The sequence below is a fragment of the Triticum dicoccoides genome, chromosome 3A (genome assembly GCF_002162155.2).
Source record: "Triticum dicoccoides isolate Atlit2015 ecotype Zavitan chromosome 3A, WEW_v2.0, whole genome shotgun sequence".
Classification (NCBI taxonomy): Eukaryota; Viridiplantae; Streptophyta; class Magnoliopsida; order Poales; family Poaceae; genus Triticum; species Triticum dicoccoides.
Window position 1 is genome coordinate 733,996,821 of NC_041384.1, and position 21,035 is coordinate 734,017,855.

General features: G+C 46.7%; 1 protein-coding gene across 1 annotated transcript; it reads left to right on the plus strand.

The window, feature by feature from the left end:
• Nucleotides 1-18,915: 18,915 nt before the first annotated feature.
• On the plus strand, nucleotides 18,916-20,492 carry LOC119273565 (NAD(P)H-quinone oxidoreductase subunit O, chloroplastic-like). The gene is made up of 6 exons (XM_037554684.1): nucleotides 18,916-19,222; nucleotides 19,354-19,409; nucleotides 19,637-19,702; nucleotides 19,832-19,876; nucleotides 20,019-20,078; nucleotides 20,294-20,492. The coding sequence occupies exons 1-6, from the start codon at nucleotides 19,012-19,014 to the stop codon at nucleotides 20,321-20,323; spliced, it is 468 nt and encodes a 155-aa protein (XP_037410581.1). The 5' UTR covers nucleotides 18,916-19,011; the 3' UTR covers nucleotides 20,324-20,492.
• Nucleotides 20,493-21,035: the final 543 nt, after the last annotated feature.

The window sequence follows — 21,035 nt, forward strand, 5'->3', positions numbered from 1 at the left end:
TATTTCTTCTTCTTCTTGTCGTTAGAGTCATGTTCCTTGCTCTTCTTCTTCTTTTTGTTCTCATTGTCCCACTGCGGACACTCAGAGATGAAGTGGCCAGGTTTCTTGCACTTGTGACATGTTTTCTTCTTGTAGTCATGAGCAGAAGCTTCATCATTCCTTGAGCTTGACCGGGAAGACTTTCTGAAGCCTTTCTTCTTGGTGAATTTTTGGAACTTCTTCACAAGCATAGCAAGTTCCCTTCCAATGTCTTCAGGATCATCAGAACTTCTGTCAGATTCTTCTTCAAATGAGGAGACAGCTTTTGCCTTCAACGCACGAGTTCGCCCATAGTTTGGACCGTAGATATCTATTTTCTCAGAAAGCTGAAACTCATGTGTGTTGAGCCTCTCACGTATGTCAGACGGATCGAGTGTCTTGAAATCAGGACGTTCTTGAATCATCAAGGCTAAGGTGTCAAACGAACTGTCAAGTGATCTCAGTAGTGTCTTGACGACTTCATGCTTGGTGATCTCAGTAGCGCCAAGGGCTTGAAGCTCATTCGTGATGTCAGTGAGTCGATCAAATGTGAGTTGGACATTCTCATTGTCATTTCTCTTGAAGCGGTTGAAGAGGCTGTGAAGGACACTGATTCTCTGATCTCTCTAGGTTGAGACGCCTTCGTTGACTTTGGAGAGCCAGTCCCAGACTAGCTTAGATGTTTCCAAATCACTCACGCGGCCATACTGTCCTTTGGTCAGATGACCACAGATGATATTCTTGGCAGTAGACTCCAATTGAACAAACTTCTTGACGTCAGTAGCAGTGACACCTTCTCCAGCCTTGGGAACGCCGTTCTTGACGACATACCATAGGTCGACGTCAATGGCTTCAAGATGCATGCGCATCTTATTCTTCAAGTAGGGATATTCAGTTCCATGGAAGACGGGGCATGCAGCAAAGACTTTGATTATCCCTGCAGTCGACATAGCTAAAACTCCAGGTGGTTAAACTGAATCACACAGAACAAGGGAGTACCTCGCTCTGATACCAATTGAAAGTGTGTTATATCGACTAGAGGGGGGGGTGAATAGGCGATTTTTATGAAAGTCTTCAAAACGTGGAAGTTATGAAGACAAACGATAGAAATAAACCTATTACCCTGCAGCGGAAGGTAGACTACACTAGGCAAGCCATAGTCAAGTATTCAATAGAGTGAAAGCACAATGACTAATAGCAGCAATGTAGTAAGGATCAGGTAGGAAGATATTATGAAGCCAAACAGAACACGCAGTCACTCAGTGAAGATAAAAGATAGTGAAATCATACAATGACTTCACAAGGAGTAACAGTACGTAAAGAGAAGGGAAGGATGAAACTAGTGACTCATTGAAGACAATGATGTGTTGGACCAGTTCCAGTTGCTGTGACAACTGTATGTCTGGTTAGGGAGGCTAGGTATTTAAACCTGAGGACACATAGTCCCGGACACCCAGTCCTGAACACGCAGCTCAGGACACCCAGTCCTCACCGTATTCCCCTTGAGCTAAGGTCACACAGACCTCGCCTAATCACTCTGGTAAGTCTTCAAGGTAGACTCCCAAACCTTCACAGACTTCGTTCACCGGCAATCCACAATGTCTCTTGGATGCTCAGAACGCGACACCTAACCGGCTGGAGGATTCACAGTCCTCAAGTGTAATAAGTCTTCAGATCACACAGACAAGAAGACGTAAGTGATGCCTAATTCTCTTTGGCTCTGGGTGGTTAGGGCTTTATCCTCGCAAGGAATTCTCTCTCAAAAGCTTCGAGTTGGGTTGCTCTCAAACGACAAAAGCGGTATACGAACTCTGAGCAGCCAACCATTTTTGGTTGTTGGAGGTGGGCTATTTATAGCCACTAGGCAACCCGACCTAATTTGTCCGAAATGACCCTGGCTCACTAAGGAACTGACACATGTTCCAACGGTCAGATTTCAAACTCACACGGCAACTTTACTTGGGCTACAAGCAAAGCTGACTTGTCCGACTCTGGACAAGATTCGCTCTCATAGTCTTCACTCGAAGACATAGGTTTTGGTTAAGCATCACTTCAGTCATTCTGAATGGTTCTCTTGGACCCCACTTAACAGTACGGTGGTTCCTATGACTCAACAAAGAAGAAGAAAAAGAACTACGAAAGATCTAAGTCTTCGAGCTCCATAGGCTTCATGCGATGTCTTCTCTTGTCATAGTCTTCAATGTGAATATCTTCATATACCACCTTTGACATCAATGTCTTCATACATTTTTAGGGGTCATCTCTGGTAGGAAAACCGAATCAATGAGGGACTTCTACCTGTGTTATCCTGCAATTCTCACAAACACATTAGTCCCTCAACTAGGTTTGTCGTCAATACTCCAAAACCAACTAGGGGTGGCACTAGATGCACTTACACATTTGATGAAAAGGATTTCACCACCTGCGTGAGGGATATACGCCCTGTGGCCACTCAAATTGGGAACGACACTGACCTCACCAAGTGTCAGCCAGGTTATGACAAGGAGAATCGAAGAATCCCCACGCCGCATTATGACGATGTCAGCTTGATCCCTCCAATCCGTAAGCACACCTTTGCCCCTGAAGTCGACCCGACCGGGTTAATAGATGATGAAGCTGAGTTTGAGGCCTTGAGTGGCATTGACTAGGCCTCATCATCCTTCCAGGACAAAGCAGTCGGCGGAGAGGCGGAGAAGGATAACCCGGAGGCTTCAAGTCAACCCCAAGAGTAGATTGCCAGGCGCCACCTGCTTATGTCGTTGTAGAAAAACAATGCCGCATCATTCAGACTCGGGGAGTCTTGTAACAGAGTAGAAAATACTTTGAGTTTTGCTATGCCTTTGCGCATTCTTATGGGCCTTAATACCATAAGCCACCGTCACTATGCACTTTGTAGTTTATATGAATCTATTATGTCCTTTGCAGAAATGTCTTGCATTGCCCTGTGATGCTTACGACTGCTTTTCCGGCTTATATAAGCCAACCCCTGAGGGTAAGTTTAACTCCTGAAAATTGGCACATAAAAGTTCACCTGGTACTTAACAACCTGATGTAACCAATATTAATCCTGGAGGATTGCAATGTATTCCATTGTATTTTCAAGAGGGTCGCAAGATATCCAATGTTGATACTTGTAAAATATGATGAACAAAATTCAAGGGTTTCTGATTCAAATATGATCAGTGAACCGTCCCAAAAGGGTTGAGCTAAGATTCAGATACGATCTGTTAGCCCCCAGTGGCTGTGGCGATGCCGATCAAGTGGGTATCGACAGCTATGTTCTCTTTGGTTCGAATACGACCTATGTTTGAATAGGAAGCCCCCAAGTGACCATAAGAGTTGTTTAATGACGTTGATTCGAATACGATCCACGTCAGACCCAAAGGGGTTAAGCTATGATTCAAATATGATCAAGAAGCCCCCAAGTGGGTTTGGCAGTATGCCGATCAAGTGGGTATCGACAGCTATGTTCTCTTTGGTTCGAATACGACCTATGTTTGAACAGGAAGCCCCCAAGTGATCACGGCTAGATTCAGATATGATCATAAGCCGGACCAAAGGAAAGCCGGATTCAGATATGATCCGCTTCTCCTTGGTTATCTCCACCACCTGACAAAGAAAACACATAAAACTTTTTTGGGAGTGGAAAAAAGGACAGAGGTCCTGCTTTATTGCTTTATGTAATATACATAGTATAAATATATACACATTAGAGCCGATGGCTCAAGTATAATAAGGCCGAAGATGAGCGATATTCCACGGTCGACGGGTCTCCTCCTCTGACTTACGTGAGTCTTTGTGTTCCCGAACGTTGATAAGGTAGTATGATCCGTTGTTCAGATTCTTGCTGACCACAAAGGGTCCTTCCCAAGGAGGGGATAGCTTGTGCATGTCAGATTGATCCTGGATGAGTCGGAGCACTAAGTCGCCTTCCTGAAAGGTTTTGGACCTAACCCGGCGGCTGTGGTAGCGGCGCAGGTCTTGCTGGTAAATCGCCGAGCGGGCTATTGCCAAGTCTCGCTCTTCATCCAATAGGTCAAGTGCGTCTTGCCGAGCTTTTTCATTGTCTTCCTCAACATAAGCCGCCACACGGGGTGAGTCATGACGGATGTCACTTGGCAGGACCGCCTCTGCTCCATACACCATAAAGAAAGGTGTGTAACCCGTAGATCTGTTAGGTGTAGTATTGATGCTCCAGAGTACAGAAGGTAACTCCTCCACCCTACAACCCGGCATCCGCTGCAAGGGGACCAAGAGCCGAGGCTTGATACCCCTCAAGATTTCTTGATTAGCTTGTTCTGCTTGACCATTGGATTGAGGGTGAGCCACAGCTGAAACGTCAAGCCAGATATGCTCTCGTTGACAAAACTCTTCCATAGCTCCTTTGGAAAGGTTAGTGCCATTATCAGTTATAATGCTGTGTGGAAAACCAAAGCGAAAAATCACCTTTTTCATAAACTGGACCGCCGTGGCTGCATCACACTTACTGACTGGCTCCGCCTCCACCCACTTTGTGAACTTGTCAACCGCCACCAAGAGGTGCGTCTTTTTATCCTTAGACCTTTTGAAAGGCCCGACCATATCAAGCCCCCAAACTGCAAACAGCCAAGTAATTTGAATCATCCTCAATTCTTGAGCCGGCACATGGGCTCGTCGTGAGAATTTCTGACATCCGTCACATTTACTGACCAGGTCTTCTGCATCAGCATGAGCCGTCAGCCAATAAAACCCATGACGGAAAGCTTTGGCCACAAGAGATTTTGAGCCGGCGTGATGACCACAATCGCCTTCATGAATCTCATGAAGGATCTCCTGACCCTCTGTAGGTGACACACAACGTTGAAATGCTCCAGTGACGCTGCAGTGATGTAACTCGCCATTAACAATTGTCATGGACTTGGACCGCCGGACGATTTGTCTTGCCAAGGTCTCATCTTCAGGCAACTCTCCCCGGGTCATGTAAGCCAAATAAGGCACTGTCCAATCCGGGATAACGTGGAGAGCCGCCACCAGCTGTGCCTCCGGGTCTGGTATTGCCAGATCTTCCTCTGTAGGTAACTTAACAGAAGGATTATGCAAAACATTCAGAAAGGTGTTAGGCAGCACCGGCTTACGCTGAGACCCCAGCCGGCTTAAGGCATCAGCCGCCTCGTTCTTCCTTCGATCAATGTGTTCCACCACATAACCCTTGAAATGTCCAGCCACAGCATCGGCTTCACGACGGTAAGCCGCCATAAGGGGATCTTTAGAGTCCCACTTGCCTGACACCTGTTGAGCCACAAGGTCTGAGTCTCCCAAGCATCTTACCCGGCTCAAGTTCATCTCTTTGGCCATCCGGAGACCATGGAGTAGGGCCTCGTACTCAGCTGCATTATTAGTACAAGGAAACATAAGCTAGAGCACATAACAAAATTTGTCACCTCGAGGGGAAGTTAACACGACTCCAGCCCCCGAGCCTTCCAACTGTCTGGACCCATCAAAGTGAATAGTCCAATAAGTGTTATCGGGCTTCTCATCAGGTACCTGTAGCTCTGTCCAGTCGTTGATGAAATCCACCAAAGCTTGAGACTTAATGGCAGTGCGTGGTACGTACTTCAGACCAGGAGGCCCGAGCTCGATGGCCCACTTGGCTACTCGTCCTGTAGCCTCTCTATTCTGAATAATATCTCCCAAGGGGGCAGAACTTACCACAATGATAGGGTGACCTTGAAAGTATTGCTTCAGCTTCCGGCTTGCCATGAACACCCCGTAAACAAGTTTCTGCCAATGAGGATATCTTTCTTTTGACTCGATGAGCACCTCACTGACATAATAAACTGGTCGTTGAACCGGATGTTCCTTACCAGACTCCTTGCGCTCTACCACAATTGCCACACTGACGGCTCATGAATTAGCAGCCACATATAATAGCAAAGGCTCTTTGTCAATGGGAGCTGCAAGAACTGGCGGCTCAGATAACTGCCTCTTCAAATCCTCGAAAGCAGCATCAACAACATTACTCCAGACAAAGGTGTCTGCCTTCTTCATCAGTTGGTACAGCGGTAGGGCCTTCTCTCCTAACCGGCTTATGAACCGGCTTAAAGCGGCAACACAACCCGCCAGTCGCTAAACATCATTGATACATGCCGGTTTAGCCAAAGAAGTGATTGCCTTAATCTTCTCCGGATTAGCCTCGATGCCCCTGTTTGAGACCAAGAATCCCAAAAGCTTACCTGCAGGCACACCAAATACACACTTCTCCGGGTTAAGCATCATTTTGTAAACCCGGAGATTGTCAAAGGTTTCTCTGAGATCAGATATCAAGGTTTCCGCCTCTCTGGATTTCACCACTATATCATCCACATAAGCATGAACATTGCGCCCAATCTGATTGTGGAGACAATTCTGTACACACCGTTGATAAGTCGCCTGGGCACTTTGAGCCCAAAAGGCATAGACACATAGCAGAAGGCTCCAAACGGAGTGATGAAAGCCGTCTTCTCCTGGTCCTTAACTGCCATCTTGATCTGATGATAACCAGAGTAAGCATCCAAAAATCTCAAACGCGCACAACCCGCCATAGCATCAATGATTTGATCAATACGGGGGAGAGCGAAAGGATCAGCCGGACAAGCCTTATTTAAGTCCGTGTAATCCACACACATCCGCCAGGTGCCGTTTTTCTTGAGCACGAGCACCGGGTTAGCCAACCACTCCGGGTGAAAAACTTCGACAATGAACCCAGCCGCCAAGAGCCGGGCGACCTCTTCTCCTATAGCTTTTCGTCGTTCCTCATTGAACCGCCGCAGAAACTGCCTGACCGGCTTATACTTCGGATCAATATTAAGAGTGTGCTTAGCGAGTCCTCTCGGTACACCCGGCATGTCAGAAGGCTTCCATGCAAAGATGTCCCGGTTCTCACGGATGAACTCGATGAGTGCGCTTTCCTATTTAGGATCCAAGTTGGCACTGATGCTGAATTGCTTAGACGAATCGCCAGGAGTAAAATCAACAAGCTTAGTCTCTGCAGCCGATTTAAACTTCATGGCTGGGTCATGCTCCGTAGTCGGCTTCTTGAGGGAGGTCATATCCGCCGGGTCAACGTTATCTTGATAAAATTTGAGCTCCTCCGCTGCATAGACAGACTCGGCATAAGCCGCATCGCCTTCTTCACACTCCAGGGCCACCTTTCGGCTTCCATGCACAGTGATGATACCCTTGTAACCCGGCATATTGAGCTGTTGATAAACATAACACGACCGCGCCATGAACTTGGCATAAGCCGGCCGCCCGAACAAAGCATGATATGGACTCTTGATTTTGACCACTTCAAAAGTTAACCTTTCCGCCCTAGAATCATGCTCGTCTCCAAAGGCCACCTCTAGCTCAATCTTACCCACAGGATACGCCGACTTACCAGGCACCACTCCATGGAAGATGGTGTTGGAAGTCTTTAAATTCTTGTCAGTTAAGCCCATGCGCCGAAAGGTCTCGTAATAGAGGATGTTGATGCTGCTACCTCCATCCATGAGCACCTTAGTAAATTTATAACCACCAACCTGCGGTGCCACTACCAGGGCCAGTTGACCCGGATTATCAACCCGGGGAGGGTGATCCTCCCTGCTCCAGACAATAGGCTGTTCCGACCACCTCAAGTAACGAGGGACTACCGGCTCAATAGAATTCACAGCCCTCTTATGAACTTTCTGATCACGTTTACACAAACTTGTGGTGAACACGTGATACTGCCCACTGTTTAGCTGTTTTGGATGACTCTGATAACCCGACTGCTGCTGCTGCTGACCTCCTTGACCAGACTGTTGTTCATTATAACCACCCTGGCTTCCCTGAAAACCGGATCCCGAACCGCCGCCCGGGCCATCAAAGCCGCCAGCTCCTGAGCCGCCGCCTGGGCCTTGATTGCCATCAAACATATTAGAATTCTTGAAAGCCTTCATGATTGCGCAATCCTTCCATAAATGAGTCGCTGGTCGTTCCCGGGTGCCGTGTTTCGGGCAGGGCTCATTGAGTAGTTGCTCAAGAGATGGACCTGACCCGCCAAACCGAGGGGGTGGCTTTCCTTTGCGCTTCTGATTGTTACCCTGTGCATTGGCCACAAATTCCGGGTTACCGTCCGCCTTACGCTTATTGCCTCCTTGACTCGCCGGGTTATGCTGGTGATCCTTTCCATTACCGTTCTTCTTTCCCTTCCCTGCCTTTTCCTCATCAGACGCAGGATCTTTGGTCCTATCAGAATCGGCATACTTGACTAAAGCCGCCATCAGCGTCCCCATATCGTTGCAATCACGCTTAAGGCGCCCCAGTTTCTGTCTCAAAGGCTCAAAGCGGCAATTCTTCTCCCGCATGAGAACTGCTGAGCCGGCATCCATCTTGTCAGACGTATGTATTATATCTTTGACCCGGCGCACCCAATGAGTCGTAGATTCACCTTCCTCCTGCTTACAATTTATCAGGTCCACAATCAACATAGACTGCTTGCAAGTGTCCTTGAAGTTCTGGATGAAACGGGCCTTTAGCTCCACCCATGAACTAATGGAATTGGGTGGCAAACCCTTTAACCAAGAACGGGCCGTTCCGTCCAACATCATGGTGAAGTATTTAGCCATCGCTTCATCACTAACCTCCAGCAGCTCCATGGCCATCTCGTAACTTTCAATCCACACCCCAGGCTATAAATCGGCCGTATAATTTGGCACCTTTCGAGGTCCCTTGAAATCCTTGGGCAGACGTACATTACGTAGAGCCGGTACCAGACAAGGAACTCCTTCGGTTCTAGTAGCAACACCCGCCTCAACGGAAGTCGTCGGGTAAGCCGGTGAGTCTTGTTGGGCTGCTAGCTGAGCCGCCCGCTCATCCTCCTGACGTATCCGATCCTGAACCGGGTTATACCCGCCGGGTTGGTTCCGGCACTGAGCGCTACTTGACAAGGCCTTTGACTCCATGTGTCTACTGTAACTCGGGCTCCGGTTTTGACGAGGCGGAGCTAACCAGGGCGGCAGAGTTGGGTGAATCCTGTCCCGGCTGTAGGAGTAGGTCTCTTGCTGAGCCAGGGCTGTTTGGACAAGTTCCCTGATCCTCCGGGTTTCCACCGCTGTCAGATCATCACCATCTACTGGGAGAGCCGCCAAACGTGCTGATGTTGCGATTAAGTTCTCCATGGGGTTGGAGAAATGACCCTGTGGTATTGGTACGTAATGGGGCGGTGCCATATTGCCGTGAAGAGGCGCCGTCACAGGAGGCTGGACTGGACCTCCCGCTCCGGATGTCATAAACTGATTTGCACCTGGCGGGTTACTTGGGCCGACCCCGGGTGTAGCAAAGAGATTCTGAGGATCATAAATCTGAGGTAAACGGGACTAAGTTTTCTGATGTCTCCTCCTCATTACCTCATTAGATGTGTTCAAGCTCAACGTGAGCTGAAAGGCCTCTGCCTGAAGATGCTGCGCCCGTACGTCCAAAGCCGCCCGCTCTGTGGCTAATCTAGTATCTTCAGCTGCTAAGGTTTCCCTGGCCCGGGCGATCTCATCGCGAACCTGTGCCACCTCTGCCTCATGCTCAGATTGGTTCGCAGGGACGACTGTAGCAGTTAACAAGGTCGTAAGTTTATCCATGAGATCCATCAGCACATGAGCCGGTGAGCGCACAGGGCCTCCTGCCCCGGCTGCTCCTAACTCGGACGTTATCGCCGCTGAGGCCGTAGAATTTTGGTCGGGTTGAGTACCAGCCATGAAGACTCCTGCCCAGTTTGGCGACTCTGAGGGGTCCGGAATAGTGCTGCCATCGGAACAGCCCCCAAGCACACCATCTTGAACTTGATACAGCGAATCTGTTGAGCCGGCGGACGAATCACCGTCAGAGAGGACGGCCGCCTCACCATCACCTTTAGATCCTTCAGAAAGTTCACCTCCGTGGATGCAACCCACAAAGGCACGCTTCACGACAGGTTGAGCTCGGGCGGGTTTCGCACACTGAGCCGTCTCGACGAGGTCGGTGCAGCTGTCCGGCTCAGGGCCCGACTCACCAATCCGGCCGATGAAGACGTGAATTCCGCCAAAGGGGACCCGGTACCCGTACTCAATTGAGCCGGCGTCGGGGCCCCAGCCTTCGTCGTCGATGTAGATCTTGCCACGACGACTCTTGGTCATCCGGCCAACTGCGTATCCCTTGAGCCCTTCGAAGCTTCCCTTCAAGAACTCAAATCCACCGTGCGTTGGCCCCACGGTGGGCGCCAACTGTCGTGGAATTGTCACGGCAGATGTCCTTTTGCAAGGACTTAGTCGTGGAGCCATCGCAACTAGGAAGCTTAAAGGGGTTAATCGGGACAAGGACATGCGAGGTTTATACTAGTTCAGCCCCTTACGGTGAAGGAAGGCCTACGTCTAGTTGGGTTGGAATTTCTTGAGGTTTCGATGACCAGGGAGCGAGATACGCTATGCCTGGCTCTCGATTAGTTGTTTTTTTCGTAAGCCGCTGGCGGGTCGTCCCCTTATATACACGGGTTGACGCCCTGCGGCATACAGAGTCCCGGCCGGCTCATAAACAGTGTCCGGCTCGGCGACTAGTTACTTCTACCTTACAGTACAAGTTATACCATCATGGCGGTTTATCTTTACGGGCCTCAGAGTCGCCTGTGGGCCTTTAAGCCTTTTAGTGAATCGCCATCTTCATGTCTTGGTCTTGGGCTTCTGATGAACCTCTATTTGCGTAACCCGGCCCTCCTGGATGGCTTACACAAATAGTCATATCCCCAACAGTTAGGGTTCTTCTCCACCCAAACCCCCCCAGATCTGGCCCTCTTGGCTCTCTCTGCAGCCTCGTCCCACCGTCCGGTGTCCTCCGAAGCCGACGCCGTCTTCTTGTTGGTGGAGAGGTCGTCGCCGTCGACGTCCCTGGACCATGAGAAACGGCCCCGACCGCGTCCTCGGTCAAATCGACCAGCTCCGTGCCCCATCCGCCCAGATCCGAAGCCCTCCCGACGATTTTCGCGGAAGGCGTGGCCGCCACGGTTCTCCATCTCGCTCGGCTCGCTCGAGGAAGCAGCCACCGCTGCGTAGGATCTGTGGTCGCCTCCAATCTTCCCCTCCCACCAGAGAAAGGAGGAGGGGAATCTCGATCTAGGGTTTCTCGGGATCTCCCAGAAGTGGGATAGAGCGGCGTCTAGATCACGGATCGGGGTGGGAGCGGCTTTTGTACCCACGGCATCCTGTAGCGCCCCATGGCCACGCGGATCTCCGCCCACGTGTCGAGCATCAATGGTGGCCGCCCAACTCGCGTCTGGATGTGGCCCCAGAACCCCAGGGTCCTGCCATCGCCCGTCCCGGACGCGGCTCGATGCACCGCACACGCCACCACGCGCCACATGTCCCCGTGTACCCGCACCTGTGTCGCTCGTCGGAATATGGTCACGAACCCTAGCAAAGTGGCAGGGGAAGGAGATGACCTGGCCAATATCGATGGTTCCCCCCCTCGCGCAAGTAACGCGCATCCACCGTCACTCCCTTGTCGTCGATCAGCACGATCCGGAGCGCTCCTCGGCGGAGGAGAATCTCGCCGTCGGTGAAATGGACAGTGCGTGCGGACGCAAGGTCCGCCACGAAGGAGACGTGCCAATGGACGTCAAACTCCATCTCATAGTAAGATCCTATGGGTAAGAAAGTAACATAACTAAATTCATTACTTTCTCCTCTAGACGTGGGCATGTCCAATACGTACTACATTCCTCATAGTAAAATCCTACGCTAATTCCTTCTTCTACATATTCATCTAATTCCTCATGAATATCTACTACTGAACTATAAAGCAGGCTAGCATAAACAGTAAGAAAATTGAAAGGATTACTGGCTGCACACTAGTCGACCGCCCAGGCGACTACTAGTAAAACTCCCTGAAAAAATCGTATTACGTACCCTGTTAGCACTGGCCACTCCGCCCACCAGCCTAGTAGCAAAACTCCATGAAAAGATACTAAGGGCATGTACAATGGTACTATCTTAGAAGTGCCACATAGAATAAATGATGAGGTGGAGGAGAGAAAACTCATAAGAAAAGACTTGTCTTCTCTTATTTAAGATAAGACAAGAGATGATCTCTCAGCACAATTTATCTCACCATGTTTTAAGGAATTACTAGTTATTAAAGATAAGACTAAGATATAACCCATTGTAAACATATTTTTTTTATCATCTCTAAATTGCATGCAAGACTTAAAATAAAACTGTCTTATCAACCATTGTACATGCCCTTAACTTGATTACCATATAGGCTTCTACTCGTAGTAAAACTTATGCCAAAAGTAGTGCCGAGTGGTAATTGCATTATGACTAGAAACTAACCAATTGCTATCATCTGCTAGCTAGGTAGTAGTAATTTTACTATCTCACGGGTGAAGCCTGAAAAAAACCATAAACTCATACACCTCGCCGGAATTGAACCCTGACCTTCCAATCCCTGAAATCTGCAACCTATACTCATCAATCCCGGTTAAGATTGACCCCAAACCTGTTTGGTGCACCAGGAAAAAATGATTCCGACCAGGATCAGAGGCTATTCTCACTTCTATGCCCATTATCTTCATCCACTGACCAACCATGACAACGAGCCATGGCTGTGTGCAGGTCCTCGTCTCCTCGAGCTCGTAGCCTTGGTGCGCCCATAAAAAAATCATGTTCGTCAGGCGCTGTTTGGACGCAGAGGACGACGGCCTTGGACGTGTGGTACCCGTCGAGCTCGCCACCGGCGAGGAGTACCGATGACATGTCCAGCTACGCCAGCCCGTAGTTTTCGAGCTGCGCCTCACCAGGCCCGTCGAGCGCCTCACCACTTTGTACGCCGTGTTTTGGCCGCCATTACCGAGCATCTCCGTGGACGCGCGTAGCAGTTCGCCCCGGCGGTTCAGGTCCTCCAAAAAACCCAGCTTTCCTCTTCACTCTTCCTTATTCTCTAAGATTATAGCGCACGCTTGCCTCCCCCCTCCCCAGCTTGGCCATTTGCTCCTCCCGTAGCCACTAACATTCTCTCGAACAGTTAGTGTGCATGCACTCCCCTGCAGTTCACCTCGCCTTCGGGCTTGCTCCGACCGCCCCTGTGGATTCCAGGACTCTCATTCGCCTTACCGCGTCATTGGATGAGCTCCAATCACTCTCTCTCTCCCCCTATTTTCCCCTCCACTTCTCGCTCTAGGCCGTTGCTCTACGCCAGTGCACGCCAAGCCGAACGCACGCATGCCTCTCACCGTGCGGCATGGACTGCGCGAACGGCGACAAGACAAGCTCCCATGCGCCCATTCTCTCGCCCTTCCCATCGCTACTCTGCCTAAACCTCAACCATTCTGAACGAACACCGCAGTTCTTGGCGAGAGAGAGAGAAATTACGGGAAGAAGATGGACATGACATGCGGACCCGTGAAGTCAGTGAGAGTAATGAATGATCCCGGCCGGGGTCGTCATTTTCCTAGTGTGACAAACTAGCCCAGACAGACTTAGGGTTGAGATAGACCAGGATTAGTGAGTAGAGGATGTCAATTTCAGGGATTTGAAGGTTGGGGTTTAATTCCGATGAGCCCTATAAATTGAAGGTTTAAAACAGACTTCACTCCTATCTCACCATGCAAAGCTACTACGATGCTAGTTAGTAGTTATTTCATTACTACTTACGGTTGCTTCCACACCTTAAAAATCTGGCCGTAAAGTGAATCTTTTCATTACGATATTTACTTTCCTAATTACGCTGGAGGTCCAGCCATTCAGCGTGGGAGGGTCGGGTCAGTCTAAGGGCCTGTTTGGTTTCAATAAGTCACCCGACTTATAAGTTAGGTGACTTAAAACTAGTGACTTATAAGTCACGTCTGTTTGGTTGTCATCTGACTTATAAGTCACCTGACGCACCTTTCCACACCAATCAACATCATGCAGGTGGTGGGACCCACGCAAAAGGGGGTGACTTATAAGTTTTAAATTGGGGTGGAGCAACTTATGACTTATAAGTTGAGGTGACTTATAAGTCGGGTCTGTTTGGCAAAATAAGTCACTTTTTTCACTTTTTGACTTATAAGTTGGTGACTTATTTGAAACCAAACAGGCCCTAATTAGGCGCGTTCGCACATTGGGTCGGCGCGTACGCTATAGCAGTCCTATATATATAAAGCAAAAGAAACAAAGCAAACAATGAAATAGAAAACATAAAAAAAATCAGGAAAGGAGGACGTGTCCTCCGGTGCTCCTGGGCCGGCCCATCTTGGTCTTCTCTTTAGCGAGGATTCCTACCCTCTTGCAGAAGGCGAGATATAGGGGCGCCCGTCCGGGAGAGGAGAGCGGCCACAAAGGCTATGACTAACGGACCATGGATTTAATAATGAGGATACCAAAGGGAAAATTAATGTTCACACTTTCCCTCAGGTTTTGTCCTTCTGGGAGGTTATCTCTGAAATCCATGTAGAGCCAGATGTTGAGGACAAGTGGACATGGTACTAGGAGCCGGAAGGATCTTTCTCGACAAAACCTGTCTGTAAAGCACACTTCGGCGTGATGACTATTTCCAGCACTACTTCCACCATTTGGAAGTCTTGGTAGCAATTGAAATGCAGACTCTTCCCTTTATTGGTCGTCAGAGGGCATGTTTGGACGACAGATCAACTTGCCAAGTGAGGTTTCCCCCATAATCCTTCTTGTTGCCTTTGTAGCTTATCTCAGTGAACGGTCCAACATCTATTCATGAACCGCAGCGTCATTTCCTTTTTGTGGAGTTCAGTGCTTCAGTGGTCTGGCTTGAGTGAGGTTGTTCACAATGATGCACGCTCGCTCAAGGATTGGTGGCAAGGGGCTAGGTCGTTAGTTCATGGCACGAAGAGGAATACTTGGAACACCTGTGCCTCTCATTATTTGTAGTACTTGTAGGGAAAGGAATGGTCGGGTATTTGAAAATTACTTCACTCTGTTGCAAAGAGTCATAGATCAAATCAAATTAGATGCCAAGCAGTGGGCTGAAGCGAGTTTGGGTCATTTTAGATTAGAGTAATTGGAGTTGCTCTTTTTGGAGGGTCTTTTTCTTTCTTGTACCGCCATTTTATGGGAGGTTCATATCGGCTGATTGTACTCCATCTCCTATCTTTCATATAATACATGCAACTCTCCTGCGTGATTTGACTTTTTTTGCCACCAAGTATTGAGGGAGCATGTGACATTGGGTAATTACTAACCCCTTTCCTATCTTCCCTCTCCAAGCACAAACATACATACTTGACCAGGAAATGAGTGTTGCCAACGAGCGAGAGTAGCAGAGAATTCGAGTACAAACTACTTGTTGATATCTCGCACACTCTAGAATTCTCTATTTGGGTAAACTTGCATTAGTTATTAACTATATCAACACTCTAAAACAATCAACCAATGTTTTATATACTTCTGGATCCCATGGAGATAGACAAATATAAACTAGTAGTACGAGTACTGTTGTACTTTCGGTTTGATATGATTTACAGTGAAATCCATTCTAACAAAACACTTCTCTAACCATTCCATACTGACTTGATAAATAAAAAGTTGGTAAAATATAGTTTTAGTTTTGTATAATACAACGTTTTTGTAATTATCAATTCTTAGGTTGTATGAAAAAATACAACCTTGATATACATGGTTGTAATTACATTTGTAATTCTCATAGCTATTTCTATAAAACATTATTTAATACAATATACATAAATAATTACATAGGTAAAAATTGAAAATTTTTGGGTCACATATTTATAAGTTACGTCTTACAAAAAAAGTAAAAAGGTTTAGTATAAATAGTCATTTAATTTCATTATCTCGGGCAGCAGTATTTTACGCTTCGCCATTTAGAGTTGTAGGTGGTTCTAAAGGTTGAGTTGTTCGTTCATTAATGCGGTGCGTGAGCTGGGTTCAAAATATTGTGAGACGGTTTGGTGCATATCCAGTGTGAGCATTAGAGCATTGAGAGGACGTTTCCCCAGTATGAGAGGACCGGGCAGTATGCATCTATAATATATTGGTTATAATGTCTACGACAAACATTGGGTAGCCAAGTGCGCAGAAGATAACTCATGAGTAGATACTGGTGTCTCAATCGGTATGGCTTTAGAAACAGTGTCTGGAAATGTCGCTCTAAATCTACACATGGTTTCAAAAATTTATGTATATAACCAGTTTTTTGATGAGTGATATTTTTGCACTTATTACATCATTGTTTAAATAGGATAATTTTGAAATTTCCGAGAGAATAACTTTGTTATTGATAGTAATGACTAATGAATGTAAGAAATTGTGAAATCCTTTGTCAATATGTTTCCTCGAAAAATATGCTAAAAGATGGAAGAAAAACATCATATATAAGGAAACGACAACTATGGGAACCAAGCCAAATTCATTGGAGGCGCCACAAGAGCAACAGAGCAAAATATGACGCTTGCTACAACTGCACCCAATGGTACCAGCGGTCGTACCAGCCGCAAGGAGCACCATAATGTTCAACAGATCACACTTTATAAAAGGTCCCATGCATAACTCGTGAAGGAGCGACCAACAAAGGGATTGTCGAAAATATGGTCATATGAGTGGTTTTGTTAATATTTGGATGTAGTTGTCACTTACCAATGTTTATTTTTTATATGGAGTTAGTGTTTATGCTTTTATGAAGCATTCCCATTTATGTTAATTACTCTTTGAATGTTTTTTCCTATGTGGTAGGCCGCAACAATTAGAAGTCTTAAGGCATCCAAGTATTGTTCTATTCATGAGTGTTGTTACTGAACCCCATACCTACCAAAAGTTATGGAATACTTGTTGAGGTATTTATATGCATTTCATTTGTTACCGAACCTCCAAGGACAGACCCAGATCTTCATCGCCGTTGCTGCCGCCATCAAGCACTCCGCCCTCCCATGCGTCTACCTCAAGCCGCTCCACAATGCCTTGCCTTCCAATGCCCCTCCATCTCTTCGACCTAGCTCGGCAACCGTTGCAGAGGAGAATGACATCACGCCAACACTCGACCCCAGTCCCAGTCGCCCACACCACCGGAGTATTGCCGATCGCGTCGTCGTGCCCTAACTGAGGCCCCCCACTCTCCCAGACCCAATCACGTCTCTACCCTTGATGTCATGGAACTGCGACCGGTCGTTGCTCACCTCATCTTCCCCTGACACGACACGACAATGATGCATCCAACTCTAACTTCCTCGACGCGACACATGCTCACGAGGACTCGACCGGTGTCATCCTTCTAGTTGCATTGTTGCATGTAGAAGGTCACATCGATGGAGCCATGGACTTACCGTGGACTCATGGAGGGGGCAAGCTGCATAACTAATGCCAACCACCGAAGAATCAACCAATGCAGATTTTTCTTCACTATTGTGTATTTTGGGCATTTTGGGATTACCTCACTCAGAGCTCGAAACAAAATGAGGTTAGCTTGTTTATTTAGAGAAAAAAAAAGGCTAGATATGTTGGTGCAATCGAGTGCCTCGAGAGTATTGGAGATTGTTGGACAAAAACATTGAAGAGCTAATGTGTTTGCTAGTGCACATAGAGAGAATAGGCCCCTTATGGTTATTTCACCCTCGGGATTGCCCCGGCTATAAATAACCAGCCCCCACCTACCGTTATGATCGACGGCTCAGTTTATTTTTTGAGAAGATTGTTCGAGCACCCCTCTAAAAAAATATTTGAGTGAATCCACGGATAGAAAACCCCAAAGCCCAAAACTTAGATAGTTGTCGAGCATCACAGAGATCTAAGTAGAAAGTTTGAACCTATTACTCTTGAAAGCTACTAACTCTCTAGACGGTTAGGTTTCTGTCTGAGTGACGAAGAGTAATTGTTTTCAAAGACAAAGTCTGTGAAGGTTATGGACATCATGTGAAGTATCTGCCGAGAGTAAATTGACACAAGTTGATGAACTTTGTCAAGGAGGATAGGACGGTGATAGTTTTACTCATGTATTCAACCACAAGTCCCTCTAACCAGACGTAGCTCTTTTGCAAAAGAGGGAATTGGTCGAACAAATAACTTGTTGCCATCGAGCACCACTGGTTTCATCTCGCCTCCATATTACCCTTCCGCAGTTTACTTTCAGTAATAGTATCTGTCGTGAGTTTACTTCTTGTGCTCTAGCAGCTCTCTCTCGAAAGCTTACCTATGTGCTTCATCAAGTTTTTTTCCAGAGTTCTTTTCTTTCGCAGATCTGCATATGTTAAGTTTATTTTGTTGTTGTGTTATACCGAGAGATTTCAAAATTTGAAAGAAATTTTGAATCTACCATTCACTCCCCTCTATTCGATAAGCTCCGGTCCTATAAGATAGATAAAGAACTCCCGAAAATGCCAAATAGAGACCGAGCTTCATGGAGGCCCTAATTTAAAAAGTTAAAATGTCAAATCTTTCAGTTTTAAAAATTTTGTAAAAAAACACACATGTACCTAGAGATATAATGTACAAGTGTGTACATTTTCAGGCCAATACCCGAAAAAAAATCAGGTCAAAATCTGTTAAAACGAGAGCTACAAAAAAAATTGAATCTGAGGCTTGTCTTTAACATACATAATGTTCATCCTCAAAATCCATGCTTTTTTTAAGCTCGCAATTTAAGGTATTTCATTATAAAATTTTACATGCGTACACCTCGTTGTATACATGTGTATTTTCCTCAGAAATTTTCAAACTAAACAGTTTGTCCAAAATGCCCTACTCAAGATTTCCGAGAAACTTCCCAAAAAATTTTTTGAGGGGTACTTCCCAAAAAGAGTGTTCCCCTTTTTTCCAGTCTACCCAAAAAATGTTCCCGATAAACCAGACCGGATTTCCGAACGTAACTGGGCCATACTTTCACACGTTTGGCGACGCATATTTCTGGCCCAAACACGCTGTGGCTCTAGCTGCTTCCCAATCCAGCCTCACCACCTAACCGCCATGGCCGCCTTATCCGCCGCGCGCGGTGCAGCTTCTCGTGGATTTTCCCGCTAGAGCCACAGCTACAGCAATGGAAGCTCTCGCCTCGTCGCCGCGGGCTCTCTTCGCCCGCACCGCCACTCCGGCGACGGCGCTGGTCACGCCAGCAAGATGGACGCCGTCATCGAGCAGGCTTGTCAAGGCCACCGCCGCCGCCGAGCCGGCCGGCGAGGCCAAGCCGGCTGCGGCAGCTGCGGCGCCGGCGCCCAAGAAGATCCTCAAGAAGAAGCCCGTGTACTCCAGTAAGTAAGAGCGATGCTTCGAAATGCGTACATTGTTTATTCAGTTCGAGATAGAATATCTCGTGCTTGCCGGTGCGTGTGTGACTCTGTTATTTAACTGAACTTGATTTACATCTGTTTCTTCTGTGCAGTGAAGAAAGGACAGATTGTTCGCGTCGAGAAAGAGAAGTACCTCAACAGCATCAATGTAAGTGTGTTTCCTATCGTACGCGCTACACCTTAGTGGATGGTGCACCAAATTTCTAATGTTTGTGATAAAATTTGCCCTTTTTCTTTGAGCTGGACTGAGACACGGTTATTTCTGTAACAGAATTTCAAACCCTGTTTTCAAGAAATTTCGTTTTGATTGTACTAGCGGTGAGTAACTTAATTTGTTGGCCTTTAATAACCGTGTGTGTGGTTTGTTAATTTCAGTACCTGTCAGTGGGGCACCCACCCTTCTACAAGGGGCTAGACTACATATACGAAGACCGCGGCGAGGTAATTGACTTCACTGATCCTAGCTCTCCATGTCGCTCTCGTCAATAGGTTATCTATGTTGCTCTCATCAATCAATTAACATCGCTTGTTCAAGTTTCAGTTTAATGATCACCAAATTATCAAGTGCAGGTTTTGGACATCAGAATCTTCGAAGAAACCGGAGAGTATGCTCTGGTAATTATACACAGCTGCTTTGGTCCTTTGTTCTACTTCATCATTCTTAATTTGTTTCTCAACTTAGATGGATCTGAATTAATTATCCATACATGTCTCGATCAATTTCCTCCTGATTGAATTACGGATCTATCTTATGTAGATCGCATGGGTAGGGATTCCGACACCGCCAGCATGGCTCCCAACTTATATGCTCATCAAGGTATGGTCTAACTATCATTAATCATACAACAATACTTCATGGTCACCCATTATTCTAGACATAGACATGGTTTACCATGCAATCATTTGGTCGTTTTCTCCTAATTATATGATTATAAAAAAACATGAACATCTAATGGTGAATACCTCCCTTGCAAAGAGGCTCTATATTTTGTTTGGGGTTATGTTTATGATTGGATTTTGTTTCCTGTGCAGTCAGACAAACTCGATTACGAGAGGATATGATCGCTGGATGAGCGGTTGCGAGGGAGAACAATGTTTTGTGCATAAGTTGATGTCGCTATGTGGTGATGTTGTGACATTGCTCCATGGATACAAAATTAAGCAGTTGTAAATCGAAGAAACAATAGTGAAATATATCCAAAGTTGTTATATTTTAGCATTTTATTTCTCACTTTTGCAACGTTTGAGGTTGTTGACAATCACATACCGCCACTTTTAACCTTAACATGCCTGAAATAAGATGCATTTAAATTAGGCTACTTCTAAATGGTTTGAATTGACAGGGTTTCGAACATTCGGTACAATTTTGAATATTTTGATCCAGTCAATTTAAACTGCTAGCTCCCTAACTTCTATTTTCCCCTTCTATTTAGGACTTGTTTGGATATGTACTTCATCATTTTGGATGGGTCGAGAAATTTGTTCATTCTTCCAGCCTGTCTAGAAAGAATATATCTAATCCACTTGCACGCAAACAAGTGTTTTTTGGCTATGTTGGAAATATGCCCTAGAGGCAATAATAAATTGGTTATTTCCTTATTCCTGACAATCGTTTATTATCCATGCTATAATTGTATTGATAGGAAACTCAGATACATGTGTGGATACATAGACAACACCATGTCCCTAGTAAGCCTCTAGTTGACTAGCTCGTTGATCAATTGATGGTTACGGTTTCCTGACCATGGACATTGGATGTCGTTGATAACGGGAT

What these genes read in the sequence shown, in the direction of transcription:
- LOC119273565 (XM_037554684.1), top strand. Translation starts at nt 19,012, where the DNA reads ATGGAAGCTCTCGCCTCGTCGCCGCGGGCTCTCTTCGCCCGCACCGCC. An exon ending in AGTACCTCAACAGCATCAAT is followed by an intron (nt 19,410 to 19,636) that starts GTAAGTGTGTTT and finishes TGTTAATTTCAG; the next exon opens with TACCTGTCAGTGGGGCACCC. An exon ending in TATACGAAGACCGCGGCGAG is followed by an intron (nt 19,703 to 19,831) that starts GTAATTGACTTC and finishes TATCAAGTGCAG; the next exon opens with GTTTTGGACATCAGAATCTT.